This window comes from Ranitomeya imitator, chromosome 2 (assembly GCF_032444005.1).
Source record: "Ranitomeya imitator isolate aRanImi1 chromosome 2, aRanImi1.pri, whole genome shotgun sequence".
Lineage (NCBI taxonomy): Eukaryota > Metazoa > Chordata > Amphibia > Anura > Dendrobatidae > Ranitomeya > Ranitomeya imitator.
In genome coordinates this window covers 787030960-787044352 of record NC_091283.1, presented here as the reverse complement: position 1 = coordinate 787044352, position 13393 = coordinate 787030960, and the positions used below count along the sequence as shown (strand labels likewise).

General features: G+C 42.5%; 1 protein-coding gene across 1 annotated transcript in view; it reads left to right on the top strand.

Annotated features, from left to right (window-relative positions):
* The window catches only part of TMEM26 (transmembrane protein 26), a 94486-nt gene extending 90692 nt beyond the window's left edge, over positions 1 to 3794 (top strand). Inside the window, exons 5-6 of the mRNA XM_069753617.1 lie at positions 2060 to 2136; positions 3083 to 3794. Of these exons, the coding sequence (XP_069609718.1) occupies positions 2060 to 2136; positions 3083 to 3504 (499 nt within the window). The 3' untranslated portion in view covers positions 3505 to 3794. The remainder of the gene's footprint in view (positions 1 to 2059; positions 2137 to 3082) is intronic.
* The last annotated feature ends 9599 nt before the right edge of the window (positions 3795 to 13393 follow it).

Genomic DNA, 13393 nt, shown 5'->3' with positions numbered 1-13393 from the left:
ACTTGCTGTGTGTTTTCCTTCTTGTGTAATCTACTCAGCCAAGCTCTCTTGCAATAATGTCCTACAGGCAAAAATTCGCGCGCCTTAAGGCGCGCGGTTTGGTGATGCTTTCGAAGCAGCTGGTCCCGGCTGTACCCAACGATCTTCTAGCTTAGGGAGACTTCGCTTCTCCCAGAAGGCACCTGGAATATGCAAATTAGCCTCCTGAAGCTTGAATCCCTGGTTTGGTGATGCTTTCGAAGCAGCTGGTCCCGGCTGTACCCAACGATCTTCTAGCTTAGGGAGACTTCGCTTCTCCCAGAAGGCACCTGGAATATGCAAATTAGCCTCCTGAAGCTTGAATCCCTGGTTTGGTGATGCTTTCGAAGCAGCTGGTCCCGGCTGTACCCAACGATCTTCTAGCTTAGGGAGACTTCGCTTCTCCCAGAAGGCACCTGGAATATGCAAATTAGCCTCCTGAAGCTTGAATCCCTGGTTTGGTGATGCTTTCGAAGCAGCTGGTCCCGGCTGTACCCAACGATCTTCTAGCTTAGGGAGACTTCGCTTCTCCCAGAAGGCACCTGGAATATGCAAATTAGCCTCCTGAAGCTTGAATCCCTGGTTTGGTGATGCTTTCGAAGCAGCTGGTCCCGGCTGTACCCAACGATCTTCTAGCTTAGGGAGACTTCGCTTCTCCCAGAAGGCACCTGGAATATGCAAATTAGCCTCCTGAAGCTTGAATCCCTGGTTTGGTGATGCTTTCGAAGCAGCTGGTCCCGGCTGTACCCAACGATCTTCTAGCTTAGGGAGACTTCGCTTCTCCCAGAAGGCACCTGGAATATGCAAATTAGCCTCCTGAAGCTTGAATCCCTGGTTTGGTGATGCTTTCGAAGCAGCTGGTCCCGGCTGTACCCAACGATCTTCTAGCTTAGGGAGACTTCGCTTCTCCCAGAAGGCACCTGGAATATGCAAATTAGCCTCCTGAAGCTTGAATCCCTGGTTTGATATTGGTATTGATATTGGTATTGATTTTTTCTGTTTGACTAAAAGATGCTTTTGTTTGCAAAAACTTGCAGCCCCATATTTTGAGAGCTATAACTTTTCCATATTTCTGCCGACAGAGTCATGTAAGGCTTTTTTTTGTGGGACGAGTTGACTTTCTATTGGCACTATTTTGGGGCACATGACATTTTTTGATCACTTTCTAGTCCGGGTGTTTGGGAGACAGAATGAACAAAAACCAGCAATTCAGGAATTTTTTTGGGGGGGAATTTTAAAAGCCATTTTGCATGTGGTAAAATTGATAAGGCAGCTTTATTCTTCGGGTCAGTGCGATTGCAGCGATACCTCATTTACATAATTTTTTAATGTTTTGAAGCTTTTACACAAAAACATTTATAGAAAAAATTATTATTTTTGAATCACTGTATTCTGAAATCTATAACTTAAATTTTTCTGCTGATGGAACTGTATTTCAGCTTTTGTGTATTTGTTGGTATAATATATAATTTTTTTTTATCATTTTTAATGTATTTTTACCATTTTTTTTAACTTTTTAAACTTTTTTTTACTTATTGCCTCTGTGGGACTTTTACTTTTTTCACTTTGCAAAGCATTATACCTGTATAGAAAGCTTCTTAGACCATGCTTTGAGCATGGACTAATCAGCTTTCTATAGACTACTGATGAGGTGTCGTCATGCCAACCCCAGGCCACCATGGTAACGATTGGGCCCCCACGATGACATCACAAGGGAGCTGATTTGATGACAGAGGGAGCTCCCTCCCTGTCCTTGCCTCCTAAATGTTGTAATCAGTCTCGTTCACATATTTAGCCATTTGTCCTTGGCTGTTGATGCAGGAGCTCGGCCACTAACAGCGCTGAGCTACTGCTGTGATCAGGCAAGAGGTTCAGCCATCTGAGTGTGGGGACCGATGGCATGGGTCCTCGCACCTTTTTCCGTGCTGCTTATGTCTGTCATTGGCCATTAAGGGGTTAAGTTAAACTTTCCTGCTATTTTTATACAGCAAATATGTAATTTATCAAGAATTAAATCATATATTTCCTTTTTTTTTTGCAGAGAAAACCCTACATTAGTCTGTGCTATCCTTGGAGTATGGACATGGAGTATGTTGCAGTTTCCACTTGACTTGGCTGGTACGTGTTACTCTTAAAAAAAGAGGACAAGTGAGGCTCTGATCACACTTGAGCTGTGGGGCTATTATTGGATCTTCTAGTTTTTTGACAAAAAGAACAGCCCAGCCTAAAATACTCTCTACCATTGAAAATAACATAACAATTATACCATTAATTTCAAGGGTTATGTCAGGATTCACAGATCCACAACTGTTGTCAGTGCTCTGTGTTATATGTCATTCCATTCAGTTGCACATTTATCAAAATTAATGTCCACCAATCGATTTATATTTAATTCAGACTTGAAAAATAAAAGAGAGAGTCAAAAAATTTCCGCATGAAGAATTGAAGACAGTGGGGCAATTGTGACTCACAGCTCATGCTAAAAAATTTTTTTTTTTTTTGGGGGGGGATGATAAAAAACAGCTTGCCTACAACAACAACAACAACAACAACAACAACAACAAATTATATTCAAAAGTAGGGGATTATGTTGAAAATATGATATACCGTGTCTTTTCTGAAAGTCGATTAAAATAAATTCTACAATTAGAGTGCAAATTACTGTATTTTGACTGGGGAGAAGAATAGCCAAACTCTTCTACAAAGGTGCGCTTGTGGGAGACTATTTCATGACACAGATCATACACCATGAAAAGAATGAGCACAGCAACAAGACATACTGTAATATGGTTATACTGCAACAGAAAATCTCTCCAAGATTTCAAAGTAAACTGGGATTTCAAAATGTGCTATCCAAGCTCTTATGAAGTAGCACCAAATAATGGGAAACATTGAGAAGTGTAGGCACACTGGTCAGCAACGCAAACAATGAGTGAATGAAAGAGATATTGTGATTATGTCCCCTGAAAATTGGAAACCTGCTTAAAAAAGTGGCAGAGCTTTAGCAAAATCCAATGCCACATACGTTTTTAATTATTTTGTTTGTTATTTTTTTGTTTTATAGTGCAAAATATTGGATGTCAGCAAGGATCGTCAACCAAGAGGAACCTTTGTTTGCTCTTCTGTAGATACAGTGCTGATCTTTGGAACATTGGAATAAGTCTACTCATTCAAGATGGTCCATTTCTTATAAGTCGGATTATTCTTATGGCTTGTTTCAATGTAACTAACCAAATGTTGGTGTTTTTTGCTGCAAAAAACAGTCTTATTGTGTTACTACAGCTATATCGACTTGTGGTAATATTGGTAGACTTTCATAGTTCTTTGGAAAACCGGGAAGCAAAAGGGCAGATGGTAGAAGGATGCTGTCCATGTGAGTCTGTTGATGATCCAGAAATGCCAGCCACAAGTCTTGTTTCTGAAACAAAAAGTTTGGAAGCCAGTGCAGCTATTACACTTGATGAATCTCTATCTGAAGAACTTTGAATGCTTTATTATAAATGAGTATATTCTTCTGTTGTGTACCTATTGAGCTCCAGGAACATTCTAGTGATGCTAGTGGAAATATGGAGCATGCTTGTACATTCCACATGTACTCTGTTCAAGAGACATTTAATGGAACACTAAAGTATGAAGAGAAGATGTAAATGGCAACCAAAAGTTAAATAAAGCCATCTTATTGAAATTGATACCCATTGGGAAGCTGGCAGTATGGGGGAACCTGAAGTACACTCTGGATGTAAATTTGAAAAAAAAAATAAAAAACATAAGAATTACATTTAGGTATTTCTGTCTCTTTTATTGAGATAAACTAGCAAATTTCAGGGGTGGGGAGAGTCAGACACGCAGACCGTTTACAGACCGCAATTACCTTCTCTCCAGTCCTCAAGCAGATTCCTGGGGATCGCAATGCTCGGACTGGCGGCTGTGTTTTGACAGCAACCAGCCAGCACTTTAATTTCTTCTTGCTTTGTGAGCAAGTACATGTAGCATTCACAATTGAACACTGAAGTGCATGCAATAAAAAAATTATATCCTGATGCCAGTGTCAGGACATACTTTATGGGTGGAGTTAGCATGCACTTCATGCGGCTCCCGAAGGATAGTATCAATATCCAAATGGCCCTTGTCAGCAAATTGTTTCTTACCTCTGCCATAAAGTAATAAAAGCAGACATTCTGTAAAGTATATTCAGATAATATATTTTTAAGTCCTGGTCATAAAAATTCTTTGGAGGTGTTTCTTAACTCCAAATTATAAAAAAAACTGTCTCATGCACCACAAGGAGAGCTCTGTGCAAACTTGGCTTGATCTTCAACCTAGCTGAAGAAACAATGTCAATGAGGTCCAAGGCATCAGAAATGGATTAAAATGTTATACATCTCAGGTGCTTTGGACTCCTGTGCATTGCCTATATTTTAACTGTAAGGCTGTGTGCACACGGTGCATTTTTTATGCTTTTTTTTTTTTACGGATTGAATGCACAGGAAAAAAATTGCACCAAAAATGTGGATTTTTCCACAGCGTTTTTGCTGCCAAGAGCTGTAGAAACCTTGCAGAGATTTCTGCAAGCAAATACTCCATGAGTGCACATAGCCTTACAAGATAGTATGGTGGACAGATGGCATTAGTCCATAAAGTTCAACCTATTGTTCATTAATGTTTATCTAGAGGAAAGTAAAACAAGCCCCCCCTTTTGTTTCTCATGAGTCACTGTTAATCTTGTACTTTGGCAGCTGCTGTGTAGGGTGTTATTACTATTTATTTATAAAGCACTATTAATTCCATGATGCTGTACATTTGAAAAGAGTTACATACATATTACATATATAAAATAAATATGAGACTGAGAGACTGGTATAGAGAGGAGGGGAACCTTCCCTAACAGGCATACAATCTACAGGGTAATGATGATGCCCTAGAAAATATTAAAATCTCTATGATTCCGTAGAGAAGGGGTACTTGTGTCAATCCCTTTTGTTTTCTGTAACTGTATATGCTGTATTGTTTTGGCCCTTTTTTAAAATCTTTTGTATAATTTTTATAAACACTGCCTCCCTTTGGATTAAATATAAAATTTCATAGTTATGTTCCTTTTGTTCTGTAAACCTTCACCTCAAAGCCATTTGCTACCTACCAGGCCTTTGGTCAGCCTGTATATAATAGAAAAAAAATCAACTGGTGTTGGCAGCGAGTAGTCTGGGGTTATCGGGGCGTTAGCTGTGATCGTATGGGTGGTAGGAATATATTCCATGCATTGGTATCGAAGGTGTATATTACATATGCTCACTGTTAGTTTCCCTGTAACTGGCCTATTAGTGGTGACAGCCTGCGGCCTCCTCCATTAATCATGTAATTGTCTGGAGTCTGGACTATTGGGGGAGAGGAGAGCTGTTTGACACAAAGACTGCAGTGGGTGCCTGTTCTGCGTGACCTTCCTGGGCTGCAAAATCTTTGACAGTTAAGGAGACTGGGGGTTGTAGCAGCTATGGTGGTAGTTGTTATGACCTGGTGGTTAGGAGCACCCGGAATGACCTGATAGTTAAACCTCATACAGGACGAGCTCTGGGGTGTGGGAGCTCTGCTGATCGCAAGCCCTAATCCTATCACACACACTAGAAATAGCCGTGGAGCGCTCCTGACCAGACCTAGGCGCCTCGTCACAGCCTAAGAACTATCTAGCCCTAGAGATAGAAAATAAAGCCTACATTGCCTCAGAGAAATTCCCCAAAGGTAAAGGAAGCCCCCCACATATATTGACTGTGAGTAAAGATGAAAGTCACAAACGCAGAAATGAAACAGGTTTCAGCAAAGGGAGGCCAGACTTACTAAATAGACAGAGGATAGGAAAGGTAACTTTGCGATCAACACAAAAACCTACAAAAGACCACGCAGAGTGTACAAAAAGGACCTCCGCACCGACTAACGGTGCGGAGGGGCCACTCCGCATCCCAGAGCTTCCAGCTAGCAAGACAAAATCATGATAACCAGCTGGACAAGAAAACAGTGAACAAATAAAGACTATCAGGAACTTAGCTTCTGCAGGAGAAGGCAGGTCACCAGAGAGATCCAGGAGCGAACTGAACAAATGCAAAAACATTGACAGCTGGCATGGAGTAACGATCTGAGAGGATTTAAATAGAGCAGCCAACCAAAGGACAAACCACGTCACCTGTGTAAGGAACCTCAGAAGCAGCAGCTTCACTCATAGCCACCAGAGGGAGCCCATAGACAGAACTCGCCGAAGTACCATTCACGACCACAGGAGGGAGTTCGACAACAGAATTCACAACAGTACCCCCCCCTTGAGGAGGGGTCACCGAACCCTCACCAGAGCCCCCACATATATTGACTGTGAGTAAAGATGAAAGTCACAAATGCAGAAATGAAACAGGTTTCAGCAAAGGGAGGCCAGACTTACTAAATAGACAGAGGATAGGAAAGGTAACTTTGCGATCAACACAAAAACCTACAAAAGACCACGCAGAGTGTGCAAAAAGGACCTCCGCACCGACTAACGGTGCGGAGGGGCCACTCCGCATCCCAGAGCTTCCAGCTAGCAAGACAAAATCATGATAACCAGCTGGACAAGAAATTAGTGAACAAATAAAGACTATCAGGAACTTAGCTTCTGCAGGAGAAGGCAGGTCACCAGAGAGATCCAGGAGCGAACTGAACAAATGCAAAAACATTGTGTTAGGGTTGGCGGAACGCACCAAATATATAGTTTATTAGATGGAATTGGTGCGTTCGCAACCCGGGATCCACCGTGCAGAAAAGTACCTGCTGCTAAGTAAGACGGACTATATGGTGGTACTATAAGTATACATACAAGGGTTAACTTCACCCTGCGTGAAGGAAGCGATCCTGTTGCGTCACAGGACCGCGGTACCGCACATAGAGCGCGAGCAATAAGTCAGCGAACACAACCCCAACTAGGATTGAAGTCCGATTAGACCACTGCTGGCACAACACCGCAACTGGGTGTGTAAGGAAACTATTGAAATAGTAAATAAGGCACGAGAGTGCGTGCGGTGCCGCACTGACAGACGCCACTAACCACCCAGGCTTGGGTAAGGAAAGCGCAGAGGAAGCGCACGGCGCCGTACTGGCGGACACAGCAACTGGACGCTGAGATGTGTGTTACGTGCTGTTGGATAAGTCGGGCGCTAGATAGCAAACATACACCTTCCGCGAACAGACATTCAATAGGGAGGGTTATTTAAAGAGCGACTTTCACTCACAACTAGTGTTGAGCGATACCGTCCGATACTTGAAAGTATCGGTATCGGATAGTATCGGCCGATACCCGAAAAATATCGGATATCGCCGATACCGATATCCGATACCAATACAAGTCAATGGGACATCAAGTATCGGAATGTATCCTCATGGATCCCAGGGTCTGAAGGAGAGGAAACTCTCCTTCAGGCCCTGGGATCCATATTAAAGTGTAAAATAAAGAATTAAAATAAAAAATATTGTTATATTCACCTCTCCGGCGGCCCCTGGACATCAGCGGGAGGATCTGGCGTCCGGCACGGCTTCTTTCTTCAAAATGCGCACCTTCAGGACCTGTGGAATGACGTCCCGGCTTCTGATTGGTCGCGTGCCGCCCATGTGACCGCCACGCGACCAATCAGAAGCCGCGACGTCATTCCTCAGGTCCTAAAAGGCGCTCATTCTAGGACTAACTGAGGAATGACGTCGCGGCTTCTGATTGGTCGCGTGGCGGTCACATGGGCGGCACGCGACCAATCAGAAGCCGGGACGTCATACCACAGGTCCTGAAGGCGCGCATTTTGAAGAAAGAAGCCGTGCCGGACACCGGATCCTCCCGCTGATGTCCAGGGGCCGCCGGAGAGGTGAATATAACAATATTTTTTATTTTAATTCTTTATTTTACACTTCCGATACCGATACCCGATATCACAAAAATATCGGATCTCGGTATCGGAATTCCGATACCGCAAGTATCGGCCGATACCCGATACTTGCGGTATCGGAATGCTCAACACTACTCACAACACACACACACATATATAAGACAATACTAGCGCATGGCCGTGCGGTCATGCGCAGTTTATATAGTTGCAGCACAGGAAGCTGCTACTGAAGTTTTTGCCCTTTCAGGACCTTCCAGAAGGACCAATGGAAAGTGCTGCAGTACCTGAGCATGTTTTGCCCTTTCAGGACCTTCCAGAAGGACCAATGGAATGTACTGCAGCACCTGAGCATGTGACCGAACATGTGGCCCTCGACCTCCAATGGGAGACCCTGCCCTGGACATGCTCAGTGTGAGTAAACAAGGACTTAGTCCCAGAGAGGCTCGCTCGCCGCAGATCAGTGCAGGGTACCATAGGAAAGCCAGAAAAGGCAGTAGTGACCCTATGCACCGAATCAGCCCCAGTGAGACGCTGGGAGCGACGTCTCCGCTGAGCAGAGCCCACTGCGGCCGATACCGAATGGGAGACCGCAGCAGACACGGATCGAGATTCCCCCTGTGCAGCAGAGGAAACTCGACTCCTAACACATTGACAGCTGGCATGGAGTAACGATCTGAGAGGATTTAAATAGAGCAGCCAACCAAAGGACAAACCACGTCACCTGTGTAAGGAACCTCAGAAGCAGCAGCTTCACTCATAGCCACCAGAGGGAGCCCATAGACAGAACTCGCCGAAGTACCATTCACGACCACAGGAGGGAGTTCGACAACAGAATTCAGAACAGGTAGTGCAGTGACAGTGGGAATATTTCAGGCTCTGAAGAGATGAATTTTCAGGTCCATATATAGGAGATATTCGGACGTGATGGGGCACAGAATTCCAGAGGATGGGTGATGTGCTTGGAAAATCTAAGAGGCAATTGGGTGAGCAAAATTCTAGAGCTAAGGAGAGGAAGAGGCTTTGTAAGAATTGAAAATTGCGTTTAGTGATAGTATCTGGAGAATATTTTGAAGGAGACAAACTATGGATGGCTTTGTGTGTCATTCTTGGTCATTTAAAATGGTTTTACAGGGAAATTGGAAACCAGTGAAGGGACTAACAGAGGAAGGGCAGAGGGGTTATGAGGGGAGAGATGGATTAATCGAGCAGCAGAGTTAAGGTACCGTCACACTAAGCGACGCTGCAGCGATACTGACAACGATCCGGATCGCTGCAGCGTCGCTGTTTGGTCGCTGGAGAGCTGTCACACAGACAGCTCTCCAGCGACCAACCATGCCGGTAGCCAGGGTAAACATCGGGTTACTAAGCGCAGGGCCGCGCTTAGTAACCCGATGTTTACCCTGGTTACCAGCGTAAAAGTAAAAAAAAACAAACAGTACATACTTACCTTCCGCTGTCTGTCCCTCGGCGCTCTGCTTCTCTGCCCTGTGTAAGCACAGCGGCCGGAAAGCACAGCGGTGACGTCACCGCTCTGCTTTCCGGCCGCTGTGCTTACACAGGGCAGAGAAGCACAGCGAGGGACAGACACCAGAATGTAAGTATGTACTGTTTTTTTTTTTTTTTACCTTTACGCTGGTAACCAGGGTAAACATCGGGTTACTAAGCGCGGCCCTGCGAAGTCCAGCGACGAAATAAAGCGCTGGACTTTCTGCAGCGACCAACGACATCACAGCAGGATTCTGATCGCTGCTGTGTGTCAAACTGAACGATATCGCTAGCCAGGACGCTGCAACATCACGGATCGCTAGCGATATCGTTCAGTGACGGTACCTTTAAGGATGAACTGAAGAAGTACAATTGTGTTAGTTGGGAGGCCACAAAGGATGATATTGCAGCAATCGAGATTGGAGATGATAAGCACATGCACTAGTGTTATAGTAGATGTAGGGTTAAGGAAAGGACAAAATCTGGAAATATTTTTGAGTTCTTGGCAGTAAGAGGTATTAAGGGTATGGCTATATGTTATTAAGGACAAAGCAGAGTCGAGGGTTACACCAAAGTCGCAGACTTGTGGTACGCGGGAAAGTGTGATTTCATTTATTATGATGCAAAGATCTGATAGAGAGGTTGAGTACGAAGAAGGAAAGATTATGTATGAGTGTGGGTATATCATTTTATTAAGTTTTCTAGTTTGACTACATCACAAATATTTTTAGAAAAGTTACGTACTATGTTTCTACTAGTATATGAAGGAACCACTAGTTGATTTATATTGCCTCTAGAAACTTGGTGCTCGATCAGACCCTGGGTATCACAGATACATACATGGTCCTATTTATTTACATCTAGCCATGGATAAGATATAACTCCATGCACACATGTCTTCTGCTTGTTCATAGACTTCCCTTTATTTGATGCATTATCACGTCCTGTTATACACAAATCTATTTTAACTAGCACTATGAATAGAAGTCTAAAATAGTGATAGGGCATTTCCTATTGTTTGTCTTTTGGAGTGTATCTCTATTCTAATTTTATTTCAGTTCCCTTGGGAGAAATGTTTTCCTTCTTCACATATTTACAGTTCCCAAACACTTTTACAATAACTTCCTGTTTAAATAGAGAAAAATAAAAAACAAAGCCCCCTATTCACCATTATCTGTTATGGTGAATACACTTTTTTTTGTCTTTTGATATTCATTGCCTTTTATTGCTCCAATTCTGCTTTGAATGGTCTCCATTTTTCTCATTAGCGTTTTTTATTGTCAACACATTTCAAAATAGTACACTTCTTCATCAGGTTGATCCTGATGAAGAACAACACATCCCCACCAGGTGAGCACACTTGCTTACAGTATATACATTCTCTATTCATACTCGGATACGACCCTATTGCGCTCTTTGTCTTTCCAGTATATTTTTTCCTAATAACATAAAATTTGGACCAAGCTTTCTCTACCAATCATTCTTAAAATCACTGGAGGACTCAAATATATTTTCTACAAATTATAAGACTTTTCTCCGAAATTTGTAAGTGAAGAATCAGGCAGCAACATGTGGAAACCTTAAACAATGCTCACATTAACAATTTCTCCAAAAAAAGAACACATACAAAATAGATTTCAGAAAAGGCACAAATTCAAAAATGAATATGCACAAACAACAGGGCAAAAAGGCTATATGCACCTGTGTATAAAGAAAACTGGTTAAGGAGCAGGAAACAAAAAGTCATAAATGGTACATTTTCTAAATGGGATCAAGTCAGCAGTTAGAACTACAAAGATCTGTGCTAGGACCAGAGGCATAGCTAGTGGTTCAGCTCAGGGGGGGAGGCAAAACATCTGAGTGGGCCCTCAACCCCTGATTACAACTTCGGTAGCGCTCTCTAATCGTGGATATAGAAGAATAATCTCAGTAAATGATCCTGCTGTAACTAAAAAAAATCTCCACAAAGAGCAACACTGATATTACCGCCATATTGTGACCATATAGTGGTAGATACCAGTTCTACAAAGCATATAAGTGACTACAGCACAGTTACAGATAATGACTTACCGCTGACGTTCTTTCTGATGGAATCGTTCACTTTTCCCGTCTTTTCCATCTGGCCCAGACACAACTTCTCCAGCCAGGACTCATCTGCAGAGAATACAACAAAGACATATCTGACTTCTCACATTTCCTGCACCTTCTCCATTTAGTAGCCACAAAAACCTCTTAGACATATTTTATCTACCATGCAGGCTAAATTTAGCCTATCCAGCAAGAAAAACTACCCACTCGAGGCAACATATTAGAACAGGAGAACATACGAGCTATAGTAGGTAGATGTAGGTACAACAACTAATTTTTATTCAAAATTGCACATAAATAATGTTACACATATATATTACAGCACTATACATATAAAATGATACAAGTACAAAGACTGAAAACTTCAGGGTAACCCCAGACCGCCAAACTAACCCTATCATATGCCTGTATAGGACCCTCTAAAGTGCATGTGCAAAGTATTCCGGCATAGACCGGGTTACCCACCAACTGAGCCTATATACTGGCATTCTATTATTGTCCCACATAAACATAACCTATGTACTGAACCAGCACAGGCTTACCAATGGTGGGAGTTGGAAAGTACCGGGGTGGGGTGAGTGAAAAAGCCCCCCGACGCGCGTTTCGCGTCCCTTCCTGGCTGTATATGCCTATACAGGCATATGATAGGGTTAGTTTGGCGGTCTGGGGTTACCCTGAAGTTTTCAGTCTTTGTACTTGTATCATTTTATATGTATAGTGCTGTAATATATATGTGTAACATTATTTATGTGCAATTTTGAATAAAAATTAGTTGTTGTACCTACATCTACCTACTATAGCTCGTATGTTCTCCTGTTCTAATACCTTCTCCATTTATCCACAAACTCCTCATCCTGCTGATATCCCAATACTGAGCCGCTGCTGCCGTATGAGTCCCTATTACTGCACCTACTGTGTGGAACACAAGCAATGCTCATCATATGCAGTACTGTGCCCCTTACATTGTAAAATGTCTCCTTTGTGCCCTCACGGCCCTTGCATTATCTCCCACACTGCATAATGACTACCCCGCATTTTCTCCCACACTGTATAATGACCCCCACATTAGCTCCCACACTGTATAATGAGTCCCACATTAGCTCCCACACTGAATAATGGACCCCACAATAGCTCCTACTCCTTAGATTTTGGTCTCTGTCCGTCCCTTTCTGTGGGCTTCTATTTGCACAGCTCTGATATATATGATAAATAGCTAAATAGAAGAAAATAGAAACATATAGTGTGTGTATAGAGGCCAGTGTATGGGTATAGCTCCCTGAATGGACAAGACCTCAAAGAGGGAAAGAGAATTGATGGAACCAGAAGAAAGAGAGGGAGGTAGAATATTACCAATCTATACAAAAAGTACACCCCTGGCTCGTCTGTTCCTCTTTTTCCCTTCTCCCCTTTGGGGGTCTTGTTGTCTACACTCAGTATATGTTCAGGGGTTTGCATCCATATGTAACTTTCTATGCGCATATAATGGCTGTTTCTATTTTCTTCTGTCTGGCTATTTACCATATATATTCAGCCTCAGCAGCTTTTTTTTAATAAAAGGTTTCCTAATGGGGTTTACATGTTTACCATCTTGGATTTACTGAGATGAGATCATAGAAACACTGTTCTGATAGGACACTGACTCCACCTATAGGTATGCATCACACATATATATACATATATATATATACATATACACATATACACATATATATATATTTTATTTATTTATACTAGATGGTGGCCTGATTCTAACGCATTGGGTATTCTAGAAATATATATATATATATATATATAGTGGGGCAAAAAAGTATTTAGTCAGTCAGCAATAGTGCAAGTTCCACCACTTAAAAAGATGAGAGGCGTCTGTAATTTACATCATAGGTAGACCTCAACTATGGGAGACAAACTGAGAAAAA